Source organism: Myiozetetes cayanensis, unplaced genomic scaffold (genome assembly GCF_022539395.1).
Source record: "Myiozetetes cayanensis isolate MyiCay16 unplaced genomic scaffold, myiCay2020 scf13, whole genome shotgun sequence".
In the NCBI taxonomy this organism is placed as follows: Eukaryota; Metazoa; Chordata; class Aves; order Passeriformes; family Tyrannidae; genus Myiozetetes; species Myiozetetes cayanensis.
The window spans coordinates 12,956,867-12,979,447 of NW_026086937.1; the positions used below are offsets into that span (position 1 = coordinate 12,956,867).

Consider the following 22,581-nt stretch of genomic DNA (forward strand, 5'->3'; position numbering starts at 1 on the left):
GAAAGAGGAAAGTAAATAAGAAGAGGCAAGATTAAGCAAAGAATCTATTAGTGAAAGAAACTCTCTCCTCACACTCCACCTTGTAACAGGATCCAGCCTGAGTCAGCATAAAGCATGAAGCTGAGGTACATGATGTCTTTCACGATTAAGCTGTTTTCTGATAAGGGACAATGTTGCAGAGAAGATGGGTTCCCAAGCTCTCTGCTGAATTTAATCCAATTGAAAGTAAAAAGAGATTACTGCCTTCACATTTTTGAGGAAGTAAAGGTCTTTTAGCATTGGAGAAACATCAAACTGAAGCACATTTTTATTAATTCAAAAAAGGATAAAAAAGAAGCATCACTGGAAAGAAAGTATGGTACCAATATCTGACTATAGGTAATCTTCTTTGGAAGAGTTAATGCCAAAAAGTTACAGACCCCTTTCCAGGGGTGACAACTAAGCAAACTCCCTGCCCTCCTTACCAGAACTGTCACCTGTGTTTGTACAATTGGCCAAAAAGGTTGTGTCTTAAAGGAGGATGTCAGGTAGGCACACGGAAACCTCATTTAAAGGCCACCATGCTCCAGAGACCTCAGCCTCTAAGTTTGTAAGGCTGCTAGGAAAGTTGGGAGTTATCCCTCACTGTGTGATCAAACAAGTGCTTGGTCCAAGACTGGTGATGGAGTTGCAGTGAGGGATTAGGGCTCACTTAGAGGCCGTTGCCTCTTCATCATAAATCAGTGTTTGTAAACATACCTGGCAGCAAGTGGTAGAAGGAGGAGTATCATTGTTGTTCCTTTTGAGATAGCTGAGGTACATGGAGGTCAAGGCCAAGTGAGTGTTTGTGTCCTGTGTTCTTTACTGCATCTACTTCTGACATCTGTGTGTGTGAAAGCCTAGGTATCTCAGCAGCCAGAACAGAGGCATGCTGTATGATCACAGAATCATAGAATTATAGAATCAGCTGGGTTGAAAGGACCTCTGAGATTATCAAGTCCAACTCTTGGTCCACTACTGCCATGGTTATTAGACCATGGCCCTGAGTGCCACATCCAAGTTTAGGCTGTACAAAATTTAGTGCAGGAATGCCCCAGCATCTTAAAATATATGTACCCTGAAAGCCAGTGCCAGATTGAGAAGTAAACCAGGTGCTTCAAGTTTCAGCCTAGACCTTTAAACCTTAATCCATCCTTCTTTCTGGTTGAAGTTATTAAAACCTGCAACAGTGATAAGAAATACATTTGGTCTCATTTTCTGACCCTGCCATCTGGATGATGTATTACTCAACAAGTAACACTTCCACTGAAGAATTCTTGAAGGTTCCCTAACACAGCTGCTCCCACATGTTAATAGCTTTAAGCTGATTTTTATTCTCTGTCTTCAGATTCTTACCATCAAAATTACATGAAGTGCATAATGAAAGTGAACAAGGAAAGTAGCACAAAAAGCATTGCACAAAACAAGAACAATCATGTTTATGTGTCCATTAAAATTCTTCAACCCAGAGCCATATGCTGAGTTTCCTGTACAATCTTGCTCAAATTCTAACACGCATTAGCTTTCAAGAACATAAACACGAGCTACATTTGTATCCAAGCTATAATTTATGAAGTTCTCAAATATTAAGCCCTAATTACCTGAGTCACATTCTCTTGCTCTCCTAATGAACCTGTTATAAACAAGGAGCCTGATTTTCTCCTCATTTGCGCTGATATATATGAGGAAAAATTCCTTGCATGCTGAAGTCAATGAAATAATTTGATTGTAGAGCCAGTGTTACATTAGGTTATACCTGTCATGTGTATAACATGAGGCAGTGATGAAGTTGAGCCAGTCTTTGCTTTCTGTCCTTCACAGATTTCCTTGACACAGTGACAGGAATACTAACCTCACATCGGTAGCACTGGACATGGAAGTCACGATCCAAGGCAACAATGCGAACAGTCTCCTCTTGCCCTGGGGCCGGCATGATGGGCTCCTTACACACAGAACATCTCGGGGCAAATTTCCTGAGGAAGGAAGAGACAGTCCCAGTCATCCTCAAACTTGGAGTGAAAGTTTTTGTTAACATGAAACCAGAAACGTGTGCATTTGTACAAATACACACATGTATGTGCAGATATGTCACAGCTGAAGCTTTGCACAGCTGCCTTCTTGGAAAGAAGACAGAAAGGAGCACTTTAGTCTTAAAATGTGTTTTCAGGCTTGTAGGATATTAAAGAGCATTTTGCAGACTTTTAGGAGAGGACTTAAAGAACATCTGACGGGCAGCAAAGCATATTGTGCCTGTCCTAATTAACAACTAAGGTGAATGTCCCATGATTGTGGCACCTGTGCACTGCCACAACCCTTTATCATCTCTCTAAGAAAGTCCATGCAAATCCCAAGGTTAGAAAGATGACAATTTGCTTCAGGAGTATCTCTTGAAAACAAAACCCAAAATATTAAAATTTGGAGATTGGAACAAATAGGTTAAAAGTCTTAATACAGATGGTAAAAAGAATGCACTATACTCATGTGTTGAGGTTTACCTCATCCACTTTAAAATTCTGAGCCATCTTGTGACTTGCTGCATTTTCTAGCTAAAACCAGCTCTCAGTTATCCAATAGTGGGTTTCCAAACTTAAAAGGGAACAAGTCTGGGTGCAGAGACACCAATGTTCTCTCTTACAGTCAGCCTAAGTCAGAATTGTATAGTATAGTGACAATAACTCACTGCATGAAGGGACTTACTTGAATCAGGGTCAACTCAGGGATCAAGAGAAGCACAGGCCTTTCTTTTTCCCCTTATACTGCCCACCATATGCCCATCTGGCTAATTCACCTGTGTTCTGCATTAATTCTGGTTTTGCCCCCTCCCAGTTCCCTTGAGAAGCATCGATCTCTAATCCTAGACAGGTGGGGATGCTTGGGAACATTTAGCCTGTGGTGAAACATTATGTGCTGTTTTGGTTCAAAACCTACGGGTACCAATTCCCTGGCTGCAAATTCTGCTTGCAAAAAAGGAAACTTACACCTCCAGAATCTGCTGCCATATAATGAGAGCCGGGGTCAGGGGCTATAGAGGGACAGAGGGCAAAGCTTATGGCAAACATCAGAACACGAGAAGATCAAAGGCCTTTCTCTTCTGAAATGCCTAGCAAAGATTGACTCTGCCACCCAGCCTGTCACATGAACCACCTCAGAATTAACTAGCTTAGAAAAGAAAAAAAGAGAAATCTATCTGTACCAGGAATAAAGAAAAATATTAATTTCACTGGCAGCAGATGAAAGATGTCTGTGTAGCTGCGATCTAACGAAAAAATGAATTAAACAGTGGCTAAAGCGAGCGCTCTGAAAAATAACTTAAATGGATCATGATATGACCAGAGCTGTAATCGCAATTAATTATATGCTGCTTCATGCAGCCGCTTCCTTTTGCCATTTAGCTCAAATGTGGTACTTAAAAATACTTCAACATTTCTTTGTCCAGACTACAGTCAGTAATTCATTATGAGCCAAATATTATCTTCCAGGACCCTGAGATAACTCCTGCAGATTTCAGGGGATGTGGACGTGCTACTTAGGGCCTGAGCTCAGGGAGAAGCTGAGTTACAGTGTGAGCATCAGCTACAATTTTGTTATCAAGAGGATGTAGATTTAGAACACTCAACCTCCAGATGAGGAGGACATCATCCCTAATCAATTAAAACTGGGCTGGCCAAAGGGCTGCGAAATGTGTGGCTGGCCAAAAACATCCTGAGTGTCATGCCGGATCTCATGCTATTCCCATCATCTTCCCCTCAACCTTTCACTCAGTGATTTTTATGTCCTTTCCTTGGATTGACAGCCTCCCACTTCCCACTCTCAGAGCCCCGAAGTCCATATGCAGTCACTGTCAAAAGACTTCAGTGTGGGACATCAGCTCTGCTCCCAACCTTTCTCCTGAAAGCATGTGAGCCCTTGGCCTAAGGGGCTTGGGGAAGGAGCAGCCTCCAAATCCCACCCTTCAGATGCTCGAGTGCTGCATAAACCTCCTGTTTGGCCTGTGCTCAGGACCGTATTTTACCTTACACACAACTGGTGGCAGACAAAGGCAAGGCCATACAGCAGCTGCCAATTAACCCAGCCCAGCTGAGCTACAGGGAACATTCTCATGTTGGATTCGAACATGCCAGTTGATTGTAGCTGCTTCCTTTGCTGTCAAGTCAGCCTACTTCTTTGAGCTTTCAGACCCACACACTGATGTCATGAGGCTCTAATTAAGTCTAACCCCTTAGAAATTAAGAGATAAATGGTTGAGATGTAAGCTCACATTTGTCAGTATTGATTTCATCTTTTAATTGAGGGGTGTAGTGTATCTGTCTTTTCCATACAGGGCAAACATTTGTGCTCTGATTATATCTACCTGTCTTCCCTAGATTAGTTGTGATGATGGGGGTGGTAGCATGGCAGTGACAGACATTACTTGCAACTATACCTTTCAACTTACTTTAAATAGCAGTTTCACTATAAATTATTACCAGGGCTGTATTTTCAGCAGCTTTAAAAAGCTAATTAGCAACTAGAAACAAAAGGAGCTCTGAGCAGCCTGTGGCCACGGAGATCCCTCTAGCTGGTAAGTAAACACCTGCAGAGTGCAGCAGGACAGGACCTCTCTTAATTGCTCAGTGGAAAAAGCAGTGAGATGCTGATGAGAAAGTGCAGGTACAGGCAGTGAGGAGAAACATGCACATATTGAGGGCAGGGGAAGGCAGAGAACTTAAAACAGAGGGAACACAGAGGTTATCCCTGAATTCAGCCCTAAGCGAAACAGGGATCAAGCAGCATCAGTCCCTAACCAATTAATCTTGTATGCCACAGTGTGCCTGCTTAGGGCAAAGCTCTGCCTACTATTTAAGAGCCTTTGGAGGAAGTGGCAGAGGGTTCAGATCTTCTTGAATACTCAGACTGAAAAAAGAGGACTTTTAGGGACAAACGAGAAAAGACAATAAGCAAAGCACTGACAGCAGCTTAGGCCATACTTATGGAAATCCTCGATGCAGTGGATGTTCCCGCCAGCATCCACAGTGAAGGGGATCCCATCCAGGCTGCGATGGCACATCACACAGGTGAAACAGTGGGGATGATAGGCCTTCCCAGTGGCTCGGAGGATCCTTTCCATGATGGGCTTTGCGCAGACACTGCATTGCTCCAGTGTATTCTGCAAAGAAAACATACACAACAGATGTGAGCACCATCTCAGTGGGACATTTACAAAGGTCAGCTGGGTTGGAGGCTGCTGCTGGTTTACTTGGAAGCTTTAGCCATTTCTTCTAGATAAGTGCAGTACAGTCAACAGTTATCAAAGAGTATGATAACAGCACAGAGCCTGGGTCAAGCCCTTATATAGTGTGACAACACAAACCAGAGCCTTCTCTCAGCAGCTCTGATAAATGATCAGAGAGAGCCCATCAGGTGGGTGTGTCAGACACCGCAGCTTCTGTAGCCAGGAGCACGTGAAGGAGTTCTGCAGCCTGCACTCCTGGGCTTTTGCCTGTGGACTGCCCAGCCTGAGTGACCTTTTGCAGTGGAGATGATTAGAGACAAGCTCCAACAGAGGTCAGTGCAAAGCTGAAGTGCAAACTCCTGGGGCTACACAGAGATCCCCTAACTGCTCTGCCAATACAGATCCCATAAAAATATCTTCATCTGCTTTGTATGAAAATCTTGCTCTTCTTCTCTCACCACAGAGAATACTGTTGAGTCTGGGGATAGAGCAAAGCCGAGGCTGCAACGAAAGCATCGCAAGGACAGGAGTTCAGGATGACTTAAATGGTTCATTTATCTCTGGCCCACAGTGTTTGAGATAATAACTGTGAAATGCCAGCTCTAAGGCCATGATCCTTGCTGCACAGGTTTTACATACTGGCCTGCTCCTGAAGTGCTGGAGCCAAAAAAATTCCCACCTTTCAAGTGGGGTCCATTGAATGATTCATCTCATTTCAACCCTCACTCACCCCTGCAGTTAATTATAGAAACAGCAAGATAATTTTGTTTCAGATGGTTGTCTGTGAACCACACCAGCTCTTCTGACACCAGCTGGGTAACTTACTCTTTCAAACCAAGCACTTTAAAGACACATGCCATGAACAGAGGGTGCAATCCACAAAGATGTGAACAATATCATTTCACTGGAAACACAAAACTTAGGAAAGCAAAATTAATCTACTATTTTTGCTTCATGCACCCTGAAGTTATCAAATAATGTCATTAATCAGCATCTGCATCTTGGGTGAGGTAGAAAAGTCTGTAATTACACTATTGATTATCGTTTAGATAGACAGAAATAAGGAGGGTGGGGAAAGGAAAAAATGTAATGGGACAGAAACATAAAAAAGCTGCTGAAAGGCAGATCATGTTGACAAACACAGGAAGGCTGAAGTTCTTCTGCTTCCTCATGCAACAAAATTCCCAGGGAAAGTAGTGCTTTGACTGACCGCATTGTTATTGTTTCTTTGAGCCAGTATTCTCAGGGGCAAGATCCAGTCCTTACATGTGCAGCCAAAATGTATTGTCAGGAGATGAATCACTCAGGAGCTCAGAAAGGTTACTTCTACATTCATACATTTGCTATCATACATATATCTCTGGGCTGCACATGACTGGTAATGTACAAACATAGAAATACACAAGTTTATAATCAGAAGATCCAAAAGATTGTTTTTGGAAAGGTCTATATGAAAAGTCCTGAATTTCAAACCATATGAGAACTGCCTCACAGATTTGTAAAGAGCGCACAGCCAGACTAGCATTGAATTCAGACTGGATTTTGCTTCGTACCTTGTAATAATGGGCAGGAAAGAATGACTGCTGGCCCTTTTGTCTGGTTGCTGTCACCATCATCATCATTGTAACAGTAGCTGGTATGCCAGAAAAAGCAAGGTCAACAATTTTCTCCTTGGAGAAATAACCTGGCAAATGTACCATTTTGCTTTGCATAAGCAGATCACATCATCTCAGTCCGCATCCATGCTGTTCTCTGTATTTTTCTGCCAAGGAAGGAATGCAGCATACCTGCGGATACTGACGGAAGATTGTGCCTTTCATAAGGTGTTTGCTATGACACCCTCTGAATACACACAAGTACTGAGCGTTTGCCTCACCAAGTCACTGCTTGCTTCTTGTCCAACAGTTGCCAGCAACAGAGGCCAAAGTATGAGAACAGGGCTAGCAAAACACAGCAATTCCTTAGGATGTGCTTCCAGCATCCACTGATTGCTGGTTTAGGGACTTCCTGAGACAGAGCTTGGCTTTTCCCTTAAGCGGCATGTTTCTCCCATGAACTTTCTTGATAATTTTTGAATTCTGATAAACACTGAGCACCCACAACACGACCAGGAGTTCCCTGGCATACAACCACGTTGGGGACTGATCAGCCCAGCAGTTCCCCTGGTCTGCTACCCCTGCCAATGGCCTGGCCTTCCAGACAGCAGCACAGAACACAGCCCACCTGAGACTGTGAACAGAGAAGAACCCTGCAGCACCAATCCAACCTGCAAGGGGATTTAGCACCAAACACCGTGGCCTGGAACTGCTCTCACTATGGATCTAACTCCTGCTCATACATTTCAGATAGGACTGCAAGGGATCATTACAACAACCGTCTTGTCTGAATTTTCATGGTAACACTGACTTTGGTGGGAGTTTCACAGTGACCAGGACAGCAGGCAATCACCCTTATGGGTTATGCCTTCTGAAAACACACATTTTCTGATCCCAAATCTCATCTCTGTCACACTGTTTGACATTCTCACAGCTAAGTAAGACAAGCATTTTAAATTAACCAACTCCCTATTAAACCTTCTATACAACCTGAAAATTAGACCTGAGAAGTTTATTCTTTTCATCCTTCCAAGTCTCTACCAGTGAGGAAAAACAAAGTCATTAGTTTCAGACTCCAGCTCACTCCCTGTCTGGGAGCGTATTTGCTTAAGTCTCTCTCCTTGCTAGAACCCTGGCTCAGCCCCTTCTCTTCAAGGTGTTACCAGATGATGCCAAAGGGAAAGCTTCCTTGATTCACACCCATTTGACATCAGGTTGCTCTAAGGCAGGATTTGGCCTGTGGAGCTAACAGGGTTTTCTTTGACTCTCTAATCAGGTTATCCCACATGCCAAAGTGCTGCCCCAGCAGCTAACAACCTGCATAAATGTATTTCTGCACATTACGGGAATGGCATCCCTGCTGGATTATAAGTTTGGCTTCTTGATTTTGCTCTCTTTCACAGTTTAGCTAACTCTCCTAGCACCTCCTGGAGCTTTCAAATCTACAAAAAGCCAAACAAGATGAAGAAAAATGCCTATAAGACCTATTTTTCTTCTTTTCTCCCAAGCTGTTGCCAGCTCTCTGTGTAATCAACAGGTAGAGCTGAGTGCTTCTGATCAGCTACACCGAGGACTAAGACAAGGCACAGAGAAGAAACATGAGAAACAGCTAGGAAAAATTAGGCCCTAGGGGCTGTGGTCAAATTCATAAGAATATGGTCCACAAATCCAGTGTGGGTTGAGGGGAAAATTTACGAACCTTCTCCCATACTTTGGCTAAGAGGAAGGGAGAGCCCTTCTTTTTTAGAGACATTTGTATCTCCAAATCCAGTTTGGATTTGAAAATCACAGGGAAGGAACCATCCACTTCTAAGTGGAAGGTTGGCACAATGTTAAAAGCTGAGTCTGGGCCCAGGTTTTCTGAAGGCAGAACTGCTTATCCATGGCAAAGAAAAAGAATCTCACATGGAGAGAATAAAGCAAATAGCAGCCAGAAAAATAACCCAAGCAAAGGCACACTAAAACACAACGAAAGAACTGAAATGACCAGGATATCAAGCATCAGCTTGCAAGTAAAAACTCAGAGACTTAAACACATGCAACACAATCAGTGGCAAAGTGGGAACAAACTGCTTGGGACCAAGCATCTAGAAGCAAGTGGTGGTGGGAGTTGTTTGACCTCCCTAAAGCAATACTTGTCCCTTCAGAAACCACAGAAAGCCAAAGGGAGTCACTCTGCAGACATCAAGTTTAAATATGGGACATGAAGTGAAACCCTAGACTGCTGGGAAAGACTTCTGGGTTGCAAGAGCCATTGAAGACTTGAGCAGGGAAGTGTTTGAATCCCCTCCTGAAAATTTCACATCCCAGATGGCAAGGTGGCAAACAGCTCTGGGGAGCAGAGGTGCAGTGACAGCCTATGGGTTGCAGCTCATCCTGCTTCCCTAATGCTGCAGATTATAACCCCTCATATCCAAATTTTGGGTGACAGCAGTAACTCACAAGATCGTGCAGCACAAAGACTCTCCCACAACGACCTAGCAATGAGTGCACAAGAAAAGCCACACAGATTAGTCATTGCGTCTTCTGTATTGGCAATGCATCCCAAACTCTAATGAACATAAATAATCTCTCTTGCACTCTGAACACCAGACAGAGGAGAGCTCACGCACAGAGACATGAGCATGGTACTGCTTATTTTGCTCAGAGACGGGAGGGAAGTTGCTGGAATAAAGTACATTGGCAACTCATGCACAGGGACACAACCTCACTTTCTGTGAGTATTGCAGGAGAAACACATTTTTTGAAGTGACTGAGCAGAGGAGATGGTATTAAGCCACATGAATCAAAAGTGACTGTTGTGCTAAAAACAGGCACATGGTCAAATGCTATAGTTGAACAGTAACTTAGTAAAGTGTGGTAAGTGACTTGCTTTAAATCTTGTGACTCCGTCCTTCATTTCCTCAGACGGCGAGGAGAGCAGAGCAGCAGACATTTTTCCCCTTGTGGGATAATTTTTGAGGCTTGAAAATGTTTCCATACTTAAGTGAAGACAGAACACTTTAATCTCAAGAAGTCTGGTGAATTTATAAACCCCAAATTAGATCAGGTCAATTGAAACAGTGCACTTCAAATAATTTCAAATGGTTTCATTTAGGTTTTGGGTCTGAAAATATATAGTTGGATTACAAATTATATATAAAGCAGACATTGGTGGCAGGGGGGTTAAGTATCGAGATGTAATTTCAACACTTTCAAACTCTTTTTTGGCATTACTTCTAGAAAAGGAAAATCCAAGACCTGATTTCCACCTCAGGCTCCCCAACTGCTATCTCCACAAATGGGTAGATCTTGGAAAAGTAACATTTAAGTCACTAAAAGCTATCACAAAATTCCTTCCTGCATATTTGAGGAGACAGTTTGGGCTTGAGTTAATCCTTCTCCCCTAGACTGACGAGCTGGACACATTATTATCAGTGGATGACATGCTCCTTCCCTTCCTGTTGCTCTCTGAGGGATGGCTGCAGAAACACCTCAGCTGATGCTCTGACCTTCAGACCATGTTGCCATAGCTGCATCAGTGTGTTGGGGTAAAAGATGTGACCCCTGACAATCCAAAATATCCTGGAAAAAAACCCTAATTCAGACACAACGGTAATCAGTGAGGCTGTTCTTTAGATAGTATAGCTTGTTTTGCTGGGAGATGCAAAGGAAGATACTGGAATAAATTACATTGGCAACCCTGCAGCATTACCAGCATGCTGGTAACTAGTCTGAGCTGTGCATACAGCTACCACTTGCACAGGGCAGACTCTGGCCCTGGAGGTTACTGTATTCAGTGGCTTTCAAATTGTTCTTCCATTCGGCTCAGTTTTTAGTGGCTTTCCCAGCACAGTAGCAATACCACAGCTGGCATGCTTCTCCTCTGCTGGAATTTGCTTTTCTTCAGGAAAACTGAATTCAGCTTTGTAGTTTTGGACGTGGAGCAGCTGGAGGTGAATCAGGCAGAAAGTCCTCTTAGTATACAGGATGAAGGAGTCCCTTCCCCCTGCCCTGTAACTATTAAAGACGAGGTATGTTTTATGGCTTATGCTAGCAGCAAAGATGACAATGACATGCAGTTGAGTCCACAAATGTGCACTAACAGAAGGGCCACGATGAAAATGGAACAGCAATTGAGAAATGCTTCTTAAATGACATGCAGATGTCAAAATACGCTCTACAGTGTGAGGAGGAAGGAGCTCCACTTGCTAAGATAGCTGTCTTATCAAGGAAAGGCCGAGGGATGGCTTTACCATTGTCTGAGCATACCAAAGGCTGAAGAGGAAATGTACAAAAGACTGCTGGATGTGGAAGGCACATAAGCTGGCCATACTAACAGCGGAATGGTATATACTTTTAATGGTGAATCTAATTAATGTTTGGAATACCACAGGCAGGGACTAGATGACTTCTCTGACGTTCAGTGCTAGTTTAGATAAGACCCACATCTGTTTCTAGTACTACTAAGTTGAGAGTGAGGGAGGAACGTCAGGGTTAAATGATCTGCTCTGCATTATGCTCAGTGTCCAACCACAATCACATTGACTCCTTCCAGCTAAAAATCCACAAGAAGCCTTGCGTTGGAAATTACTGAACTACTTTCTGGCACTCAAAGCCACTCATCTTTTGTACATTCCTTGCTCTGACAACACAGAGATCTTTGTCCCTTTAAAACAGCAGTGCCTATGAATGTAAGAAATGTGTGAACTGTCCTCCCAATTGGTAGGCTGGAAGATAAAAAGCCTGGATTTTACTTCTGACTTTTAAACCAAGTAACTGCCATAGGCAAAGCATTCCCATGCTCTGTGCCTCAGTTGGCCTGTAAATCAAATGGCTGCAAAAGTTACATATTCCAGTGAGAAACTGGATGCTGTTAGGTTTGACAAATACTTATGAAGTAGTCTGTGTGCCTGAATTGTTACTTAATGGAAACAATGCATTTTTAGCAGCAAAAATTAATTTTTTTTTATTTGTAATGATTGGAATGCATCTCAAAAGTCAGCCAGGTCTGACCTTGGGAGGCGCAGTACCGGGGAACAACATTCACAATACTCCAAGGTGGCTACAGCCATTTGCAAGATTAAAGTATTTTAATAGTGGGGAAATGCTTCTAACTTAGAGTCGACTTGAAAAAAGCATGGAGAATAAAGAAGTCTATGCATATGAAATTTTTTCAACAACAATAATTACAGTTGCATGGAATACTGCAGTAAGCCAAGCAACTGAAAGCACCCTTAGCAACTGCTATGTAAATGGACATTATTAAATGTCTTGGTAATGAGCCCCAGTTCCTTCAGTAATTTTCTGGGGAGGCTGGATTTCCAAACCTTCTCACACCATGTCTACTGCCACCAGAAGAGGGGAGCTACATACCCCCCATAGAACTGAAGCAGTTCATGCTGCATGTTGGTGAGTACAGCTCATACTTACTGTTAGCACTGCCAAGCACACCAAACAGCAGGTATGAACCTCGGTATAACCATGTGAAGTCGGTCACACTACACCAGGACTGCATGGGGACCAGAAAACATCCAACCAGTAAGCTGGGGCAGGCTTTTAGAATGCTGGGGAGAGGAGCATTTGTAAAGCAAAGCAGCACCGGCAGAGCACAGGAGACAAGCCTGCTTGGCAGGGAGGGATGATCTGATAAGACAGCTTCCATCTCCTATTTCTTCAATCCAAGAAGATCCTAAGTGCACGACCAGACCTTCATTCCAAGCTGTTGCATAATACAACGCCTGGCGCAGGATGCTGATTTTCAAAGATTTCTAATTTGAAGGAAATCCCTCAAAATCCTTTCCAGAATGTCAGAGGTAAACAGTTTGTTCAAGGCTTCTGCAGCTCAGGCGAACTGGCACAGAGCTACCGCGGAAATCCCTGGCCCGCGTCGCACAAGGCAGCCATGCCTCAGCAGATTAGTGTTGCTTCACACCGCTGTGGTCGCTACCTAGAGATAAATCATCCCATGGCTTTGCTGAATGCAGAAAGATGTGTTTGAGGATTTGTTAGGGCCCTTTTCCTGCTGAAGTGAACCTTGGTAGCTTTAAAAACTATGATATTCTATTAGCTTTGCTCCTGAGGGACAGGGGGAATACATGGCAGGTTTTGATAGCCCTGTGTTTTTATCTATTATTAACACACAAACACATCAGGTGAGAGCACCTACAGATCATAACTCAGGACTCTGCAGTACAAAGTGCTCTGGGGCATAAAGCATAGCTGTTCTTTATGGCCAGGCACTTCCAGTCTTTGTGCTATAGATGTAGTGCTGCTTGCTGTACAAATTCTCACCATCAAATCCATCTCTTCCCTCAAAACACGATGTGCCTGACCTTGCACGTCACCCTGGGAGTTTTGCCTAAATAAAGACTATAGGTTCTGTCCTGTTGTGATTACTTTCTGCGCAGGCAGCAGAATTACATGCAGCTGGGAGATGTGGCATACAGCAAGCACATACACTCTGCTCCTTGTTTAGGCACAATTGTGGACAACACAGAGATTTCAAGCTTAATTAGCAACACCAAGGAAGCTGTTAGAGAGGCATTTCCAACCGCTTGCAGTTTAAGCTGATTAGAACTTTGCAAAAACAAAACAAAATTGTGTAGCAAAAATGTGAGGCTAAAATTCAAGTCAAACTGAGCCGCATCAAAGGAAATAAAGAAGTGACAATCGGCAAGAAGTGGGCTCTTTTTCTTTTCCTTTGGTGGTGAATTTAATTTCATAGTCTTTAATAAACCCAATGTTCCAATCCAAGCTTGCCACTCTGGCAAAGAGCTTAACCAAAATAACACTGGAACTCTGAGCTGGCGGACCAAAGAGACTATAAATTGGTCAAATCTGGGCACAATACAAGAAAAAAAATCCAAAATTCCATTCAATATTCCTGTTTTAGAATTTTGATGTAACTGACCATTGACATGGAAATGTTATCTTGACCTTAACTGCTAAAGCTGACTTGCAGAGGAAAAAATGACTGACTCTGTGACATCTTGGTGGTTATTTATAGTTCCCCTCACCCTCCCCTTTCTTGGTATTTTTACATTAGAAATGAATTCTCGCCTGCCATGCGCTTCCTCAAGGATTCTCCAAGCAATGCAAGAATTTGTGACATAAAAACCATCATGAAAATGGAAACTTGTTGATTAACATGGAAAACAAATTTTAGTTAGAAACTCTGTCAGTAAACTAGCATCCAGCAAAGCTGAGCTTGCTTTGGTTACAGATTGGACACTACCAGCTTTTTAACTACAACCTGTTTAAAGTTGGCATTTTCTGCTTTCTGTGCTCTCCAGGATAGATTTCCTGGAGAAACCAAGGGAAAAGACAGGGCTACTGTTCAAGAATCCAGGTTCTCCTGAAGTTTGTAAGAAAAAAAAAAAAAAGAAAAAAAAAAGAAAAAAAAAGAAAAAAAAGAAAAAAAAGAAGAAAAAAAAAAAGGCAGAGTCCTTCCCATTCACTCCTTGAGAATAAAAATCCCTCATCTCTCCAAACCACAAGAAAAGGCCACAACCTATTTTCATTTGTTTATTTCAAGTCACAGATAAGGGCATCTCTAAGTTGCTTCTAACAGCTACTAAATAAATTAAATATTTCAGCTAGATATCAGTTTAACAGCTACCCGTACCACCTTAATTGCTCAAAGAGAATGCAAAGCTTCTCCTGAATATCTCATATAAGTCACAAGAGAAAATCATGTTTTCTGGTGTCAGGGACAGAGCAGTGGAAAAAAAGGGTGCTTGGCTTCTGTCCTTGGGTTCCCCAGTGACTCAGAGAATAATTTCAATATTTCATTATTTTCTACCTCTGTCCTTCACATGATCTATGGAGTGAGTTTAGTAAACTATTAGGAGGCCTGTGGTGTTCTGACAGAAGTCACATCTCCATTATGAACACCAAGGCTGGCACCTGGAACTACCAAGAAACAAACACGCCCTCAAAATGAAACTGAAAACCCAAGCAAGAAGGTAATGAGCTTTTGCACAGAATTTCACGGAGCTTTCAGTGAAACACCTTTTGAATGCAAGATAATATTTTTTCAGTGTATACGTGCAAGTTGTGAAATACAGGTCATGGCAACAGTTCAGCATAAAAATAGCTGCATTTAATAGATAACATAATCCAGTATAAAGTTTGGAATAAACTCCACCAAAACTCTCACAATACTTGGATGCTGCTGCTACCCAAACAGACACTGAGAATATGATTTTTCCAAATACCTGATATGTTTCTTAAAGAGTTGCCAAATGCATTTATGTCCCTGACATGAGGAGAACGTCTTGGAGCCTTTAGGACAGTGGGAGACTTATCTGTACCTGGAATACAAGGGCTGAAAACCTTTGTGGGTACTCTGAGATCCTTCCAAAGGGTGGGGGAAAGGGGGCTTCTTATTTCCTGAAGAAAGCTTCCTAAATGAAATGTGTATTTTTAAAGATTTTGAAAGAAAACTGGGCAGGGCCCAGAGACAACTGGCACAGGTCACTGTCAAGAATAACAGAAAACAGTATTTAGTGAGTCAATGTAAGGCAAGAACTGTGTTTGTATACTCTTTCCCCTCTACACCAAGACTAAAAATTTTATATTTTTGGGGGCCAGGATTTGTTCAGAGGCTTGCACTGAGTTATCCCCTGGAGTGACACCCATTCTTCTATCTAGAGTCAGACTTTAATTGGAAATAAATCCAGGCTGCTGAGTAAGTCCAGGGTCAAGTATATCACCTACTGGCATTATTTTTAGATGCAATGACATCCCTATTCTTTTCATTCAGGTGACCTGGATGTTTCCTTCAGTTCCTGGTCTGGAGAAGCAAGTATGAGCCACCTGCTGAGATAAGAGTGACAAAGAAGGAAGGGATACAAAAAGGGAAAATTGAGACAGCTGTGTAAGAAGAATCCAGACAAGGCATAGCACAGATAACAGAACTTCCCAAAGAGGTCAAGTGAGATGTGAAAAAAGTGAAAGTTGGAGACTGATGTTCCATGCTGGGAATCTATCCATCACCTTCCTTCCTTCACTATGAGATGATCTCATCCACAGAAAGACAGACAGAGAAGATGATTTACATCAGTTGTTCTGCACCTCTTGCCCACCTCCAAGGGTGCTTCTGCTAGAACTCAGCTTGCAGTACAGCTGGGAGAGAGATGGCAGAGTATTCCTTCTAAACTTACAAACAGATACCCAGGCTATAGATCAGATCCCTCCTGGAAAAACTTGTGAAAAGTAAACCAAAAGCTTTGGGCTACTCTACTGTTCAAGATATTGTTGTGAGGCTATTGGACAGAAGATTCCTTGCAACATAATTGTCTACCTAGTTGATCTAATCTCTTAGCAGTGTTCCTTTGCTTTCAATCCAGAAAAAGACTCTCTGTAAAAAACCCCCAAAACCAGTTTTATTATTTTGGACAGACAATATGGAGACTTGGATACTGAGATCTTGGATGGCAAAACTGTTGGAAAGCAAATAAGAATGTCTTAGGCTCAAAGTTGCACCAAGAGCAGATGGGCATGTCTAAGTAGGTGGTAATTCTCTGGTGTCAGCAGGGTTAGTCAAGGATGTTCAGAGAAGGAAACCTGCATTCAAGTAATTTCTTTCCCTTTCATCACCACAAGAAATTTTGGATTAATTTGGAATATGAAGGACACTGGTTTGAGCTGTCAGAAAGGTTTATGTCAGAGCAGGGCAGACCAAAAATCAAGATGACAGTTGGCATTTCTTTACCAGGTCTTTCACATCACTTGAGGAAACTGCCCTGGATGCTATTTCAAGTTGAAAAGCACAGCAACTGAACACTGTGCTAGTCAACTAACTGTCAGTCCCTAGTATACACTAACCAGATTACTCCTGAGTTTGTGAAAACAACACCAAAGGCTTTCAGCCAAACACTATGTTTTAAAAAAGAAACAGCAGTTGACAACAACAGCAAAACCCAAAGTGAATGGAGCTTTTGAAAAGAAGAGATTCACTTGGGCACACACAGCAATAGCACGAACTCCAGTGTCTTGTGACAGCGCTTAAGAATCAACAAGCAAAGCAGAACAGCAACAGCGGGAGAAACCAACTTGTCCAACCTCACTGTTTTCCTAGTGACATAGTTACATAAGAAATGTGCATTTATATAAACACCCTGAATGTATAATAGATATTATATAACATGTCCATTCTCCAGTCAATATCATCCTCTCTGTGTATGGACTCTCAGGCTGAAATCACAGTGGTTATGGAATATAGAGGAAAAACCAACATTATTCCAGGATCATTCTGTTCTATAACTGTTCCATTCTGTTATGGGGATTTTCTTTCCATAACAGTGGAAAAGACCATGCTCCAGTGTTTCTCATAGTATTTTAAAAGGTCTGAGATCACCTGCATCAATGGTTGTTTCCCAGCATAACTGCTGAATTGCTCATTTCCATCCTAATACAAGTTACTTTCAACTTTCCTTTCTGAGGACCAGAAATTGCCATCTCCCCAGCAAGAACATCTGAACACCCAAAGTAATCCGACTCTCATGTTTTGCCAAGCAATTCATGCAAAGTAAAACTGGTACAGGCCCACATCTTTCCATACACAGTTTCCAATGTAGTGGAGCTATAAGGAACGAAAGAAGGAAGGGCCAATCTTCAGACTCTAACTATGGACCAGACCCAGCTGAAAAGAGACAAGACAGCCTAGTATTAAAACATGGCTCTTGTACCTGAGTGATCCAACTTATGCAGGCAATAAGGACAAGTGCTGGTGGTCTCCTAATGAAAGGAACACATTTTGTTGCTGGCACTGTACTACTCTGCTGTGCAAAGTGGTCCCTCCCTACACACATTCCCACATCAGCTTCCAAAGAGATGAGGGAGAAGAACAGAGGGACAGGGAGTGGCAGTGAAGGGTGGGGAACAAGGAAGTGATCTAGGGCTTACTGAGTCATCCTCTTTTTCAAAGTTTGTTGCTGGGGCAGCATAGCCCAGCTCTGCCCTACCTGCAAGTTTTCCTACAGAAAAGTTAATGTTGGCTCCTTCACATGCAGCATGAGTCCTGCCAGTTCCACAAGGGCAGCTAAGGAGTCTTGCTGGAAATCTGGCCCCAGAGAGAAGCAGCAGTGGAAAGCAGCCATTTCAGAAGCACATTATTAAGCCATCAGACCAGTAGCTACAGGATCCCCATGGAAAAGTTGATCCAGGCACTTTGTATAATTACTTGAGCCTTCCCAGAGTCATTTATTCCCCTTTGTGGTTGGCAGGGAAAGTCAGTATCTTCTGGAGCTGCAAAGTCATAGGGCTTTTTACGAAGCCAGGTTTGTAGGTGAAGACATTTCCCTTTGCAAAACCTTTGCTGGAGCACACACTGCTCAGCAGCAGTCCAGGCTAATGCAGCAAGTTCAAATGAGCATGGTATGTAGGCAAGTTTAAGCTTTCCATTTGCTTTACCTACATATGTTTTAACACTCACGTTTTTAGATGAAGAGGCATAAAAATAGCTTAATTGTGCAAACTGCCTACAGTACTGCTGGACTCCATCTGTGGGAAAAAACTGAAGTTTAAGTTTTATTAAAATTGCACATGTTTCCAGGAGGTTGCTAATTATCCTGCGTGTTTTACACAGTATTTCTGGCTCCAGGGTCTTTCTGCACTATTCTGAAAGAAGCCCAACACAAAAATATTTGAGCTGAGATGTGGAATGTGTGACTGAAAACAAGGCACTCACTCCAGGGTTCAACTGACCCCACATATCCTAGTTCTTATCAGGCTTTGGAAAACACTTTGAGGTCTGCTGTTGAGAAAATACTGCCCGGATACCAAAGACCTGTCTTTCCCATTTAGTTCTCCATCTTCCACGCACTTTAAACTCCACTGCTTGCCTGGCATTCCTGGGACTACAGCTGGGTGTACAGCTGATTTTTTCAGGGCCTGATGTGTGAATGAAGTCACTGTGGGTACACTGTGGGTACAACCCTTTTAACTACCAAACGCTCACAGTCACACACTGCAAAGTGTCCTCAGGGATAGGGTGTTCTATACTTTAGGGTGGTTAATTCAAACCACCTTTTCTTAAAGACACTCCATGCCTGCAGCTTGAGTTGGGGTATGTTCAGCATCCTGGAATAAACAAAAACAAAGCAGTCCATAGTCTCTCACGGAGAAGACAATCCACAAGATGGCTGGAAAGAAGGCCAATTTTTGAAAACAGCAGCTTTTACCTCTTCTGACCTAGGTAGCTGACCCCCCAAGCACAACCTCTAAGTGTTTTTCTTGTGCTTCCTGAACAAAGGCAGACAAATCTCCAATGGCCATAAATCACCATTCTTCAGTGGTATCAGCTGGAGTTACTGACAGCTGGACTTGCCATGGCAGTGGTGTAACAGGAGGAATGTGTTAGCTAGTGCCATGTATGGGACACAAGGATCTTGTCAACACACTATGTGCATGCTTCCCAACTTCCCACCATGCCTGGGCTCTCTGCTCTCTTCTGAGAACGTGACAAAATAAAAACAAAACAAGGCACCATTCCTTTTACCCCACATCCACAGTTTGTGAGGTCCTTGGTGCTATCATAGCACTGTTTCTGTGCAGAAACCCTGGAAACTGATCTACTTGGGATTTTTTTTGCTTCACAGGTTTGACTAAATCAAGACTTCACAGTGCCTGGGCATAGCCTGAAGGCATCAAGAGATACAGACTTTCTGCCTAGTAACCTTTGCTCCAGGTGTAACCAGTCATGCTGTTCATGTGTGTCTGCTTTCACCACTGCTCTGCCTTTCAACTATAAAAGTTTCTTTATCAGCCAGGACATCACCTTAGAACAGATACAGGATTCTGTTCTCTCACCAACGCTGCCCTTGGTATAAAACCACTCTTCCCCTAGGCTTTACAAGCAGGTCATCTGCAATGACTGGTACCAGCTCTTTTTGCCACAGCACTGGAAGGTTCCCTTAGCTGGCAATACAGAAGGTTCTGCTCCTTCCTCAGAAAGACACTTTGCAGGATGAGCCTCCAGCTGTAGATAAAGGTGGTGTGCCAGAAGATGATGGTTTTGTTCCTGGACAAATAGATGGCCTCACAGTTGAGTGTATTAAACCAATTTTGCTCAAAGCAGTCCAGGATGTTCATCAGTCCATGCCTCTCCATTCCACTGATCTGACATATTATTAATCCACTAATTTTATCAGTAATTATTTTTTGCTTTGTTGCTAATAACAGACCACAGATAAGCATCAAGCACTTATCAGATGTCACAGCTCTGCAGTACCACCCTAGAAATCCATTTCAGCCATGCTCTTTTCACATGATTTCTCTTGTAGGGACAGTTGCACTGGTCCCAGAGATGTGGCTGGGGGACGGATGGTTTAACCCAGGCTGCCTGGTTACTATCACAGGGAGTCTTAAGTAGAAGCCATTAATGAGCCGTGTGATTTAATGGCATTTCAGGGTTTGTATAATGTGTGGTGGTTACTCCACATGGCTATATAAAATAAAAACTTCAGTTTAGGAAATGTTTTCAGAAAGATTTAAGGAGGAAAAGTATTTTACCTTACTACAGGCAAAATAAAAAATAAAAAATTGCTAATTACTCTGACAAGCCCCTGGAAAGTAGCAAGCTGACTTAGGCTGTTACTGTGTAGATGATAATTGTGTTTAGGCATCTCTAAATGATGACAACATTTTCAAAGCTACTGGTCAAGCCTACTTCTGCAACAAGTAAAGGGCTCAAAATCATCATGCAAAGATGATCCTAGGGCTGGAAACATGGAGAGAGCTAGAAGTCTATTCCCCAAAAGACAAAACTGCAGTGTAAAAGAAAGTGCAGTCCTAATGGTAGATATTTCACAAATACAACCAGGAGAAAAAGATGTGAAAGATCCCTTGGGAAGAAACTAGGAAGCATCTTAAACAGCTGATACAGAATGAGAGGAACCTCTGAAACTAATCTAAAGTAGTTTAATGCACCTATAACTCCATTTCTGTAAGCTGCAACTTTATAAACCTTTTTAACTATTCAGTGTCTATTGGATGTTACACTTATTTACTGTAACCTGAATGCAGTTTGAATTAATGGCAATGATGTTATGTTAGGGTACTCAGAGTGGAGAACCAGGAACCTCTAGAGATGCCCTCTGTCAACAACACACTGCTGCAGAGAATAGAATGTGTTTTCCCTTAGCTGTTATTGCTGGCCTAGTTGATGGTAAGGCACAGAAGAGATATCCAGCTAGGGTAGGCTCCCAGAATCCCAAGACCATGGCAATCCAGTCAGCTGAGCTCTCTGAACTCACTCCACGCAAGTCTCGATGAACAAACAATTAACGTCAACCCATTTCTCAGGAAAGTAAAACTAAGGCACAGTGAAGCAACCCAAGCTGAGCAAAAAACAGACATAAGGCAACAAAGAATTCAGAACAGAAGCCAGGGATGTGAGATATGGGCCCAGAACAGTGTTCAAATAGTTTAGCTTCAGCTACCTTAAGTTAACCAGATTTCTTCTTTCCCTCCTGCTGCTTCAGGGTACTCTCAACTGCTTTGGCATGCCTGAGGCCAGCAAGCAGACCTGCTGGATTATAGATCTAGGAGCTAAGGAAACACTGAGGGGAAGAACTGGCAGGCACCTGAATGGACATAATGATAGTCTGTGCAGGAAGAGGAAAAAGCTATTTCCCAGCTGTCTCCCAGAGCCCTCTTGTTAGCCCTCTACAGAGGACAAGAGGTAACTCAAGTACCAGGAAAACATCTCAGGGGAACGTGGACAGAAAACCTTAGGGTTGAATGCAGCTCTAACAGCCTGGCCATGCCACCCCAAATAGCTGGTGTCACAGAGGGGCACACAGTAACTCAGCTGCCCTTACATACCCTATATGGGGCAAAAGCAGCACCACCGGGCCACTTTACCATGCTGGGACCTCCTCCCTATGAAGCAGAGCAAGAGTTCCTTCTTTTGGCAGACTTGTGAAGGGCTCATTACATTTTCCTCTCCCTTTCCTACAGGTGCTGCCACTTGGCACATAACAGCTGACATATCCCCTACACATGCACACGAGCTTTGTAAATCCTGTGTAGGAACACTTTAGCTCAGACATGCAAGATGAACTCCATTCATAATGGAAGAAGAGTTACCTAAGTACACACACACTTTTAAAGTCTTTGGCAAGGATTTCAGAGGATAGGGTAGTCTCTACCCTATGCCTTCATATGCCAGGATATTTTCCAAAATGACTTGTGGTTTAGATCCCATTCACTTCCTAAGAAACAGTATTTTTTCCACCAAAACCTTCTGGAAAAGAAATCTATTGTAGAAAGGGGCAGCTGCACCTTGCAGATATGCACAGCTGAAGATCTTTTATGTAAGACTCCCCCTGACTGTGTAGAGAGCTGTTAAGATGTCAGATCATGGTTTGTTGCTCTCAGGGAGGCTGCTGCAGCACTCAGTCAGAACAAGTTTACGTCTTGGAGGAATTAATTTGTCTGAATAATGTCATCCTGGTTAAACAAAATGTTAGGGAAAATATTGCAGCATTCTGGTGCACCTCCCTGAACTGATGCCTATATATGGGGATTAGCCAGCATGAAAGGGATCCTGCTGAGTCAAACTGGATTATAGCAGTATTATTTTATAGAGAAAGAAGAAAAGGGAAGGGAGGGAGGGAGGAGCTAGAGAAACCTTGCAAAAACATCAGCTGTTTGACATACTAAAGCAAACAGCACAGATGTGAAAATGTTGCCCACTTACACAAGTGCATCAGAGCCAGGCCAGTTGATAGCAGCAACCAAAAATAAGTTTTTACCCCTTTTAGCCCT

At 42.8% G+C, this 22,581-nt stretch overlaps 1 protein-coding gene across 12 annotated transcripts in view; it reads right to left on the bottom strand.

The window, feature by feature from the left end:
* LPP (LIM domain containing preferred translocation partner in lipoma) overlaps positions 1-22,581 on the bottom strand; it is a 333,675-nt gene that overhangs the window by 14,407 nt on the left and 296,687 nt on the right. For all 12 annotated transcript variants that reach the window (XM_050308804.1, XM_050308807.1, XM_050308803.1 and 9 more), the window contains 2 exons: positions 4,986-5,164; positions 1,871-1,991 (listed from right to left, as the gene is read on the bottom strand). In XM_050308804.1, the coding sequence (XP_050164761.1) occupies positions 1,871-1,991; positions 4,986-5,164 (300 nt within the window). The remainder of the gene's footprint in view (positions 1-1,870; positions 1,992-4,985; positions 5,165-22,581) is intronic.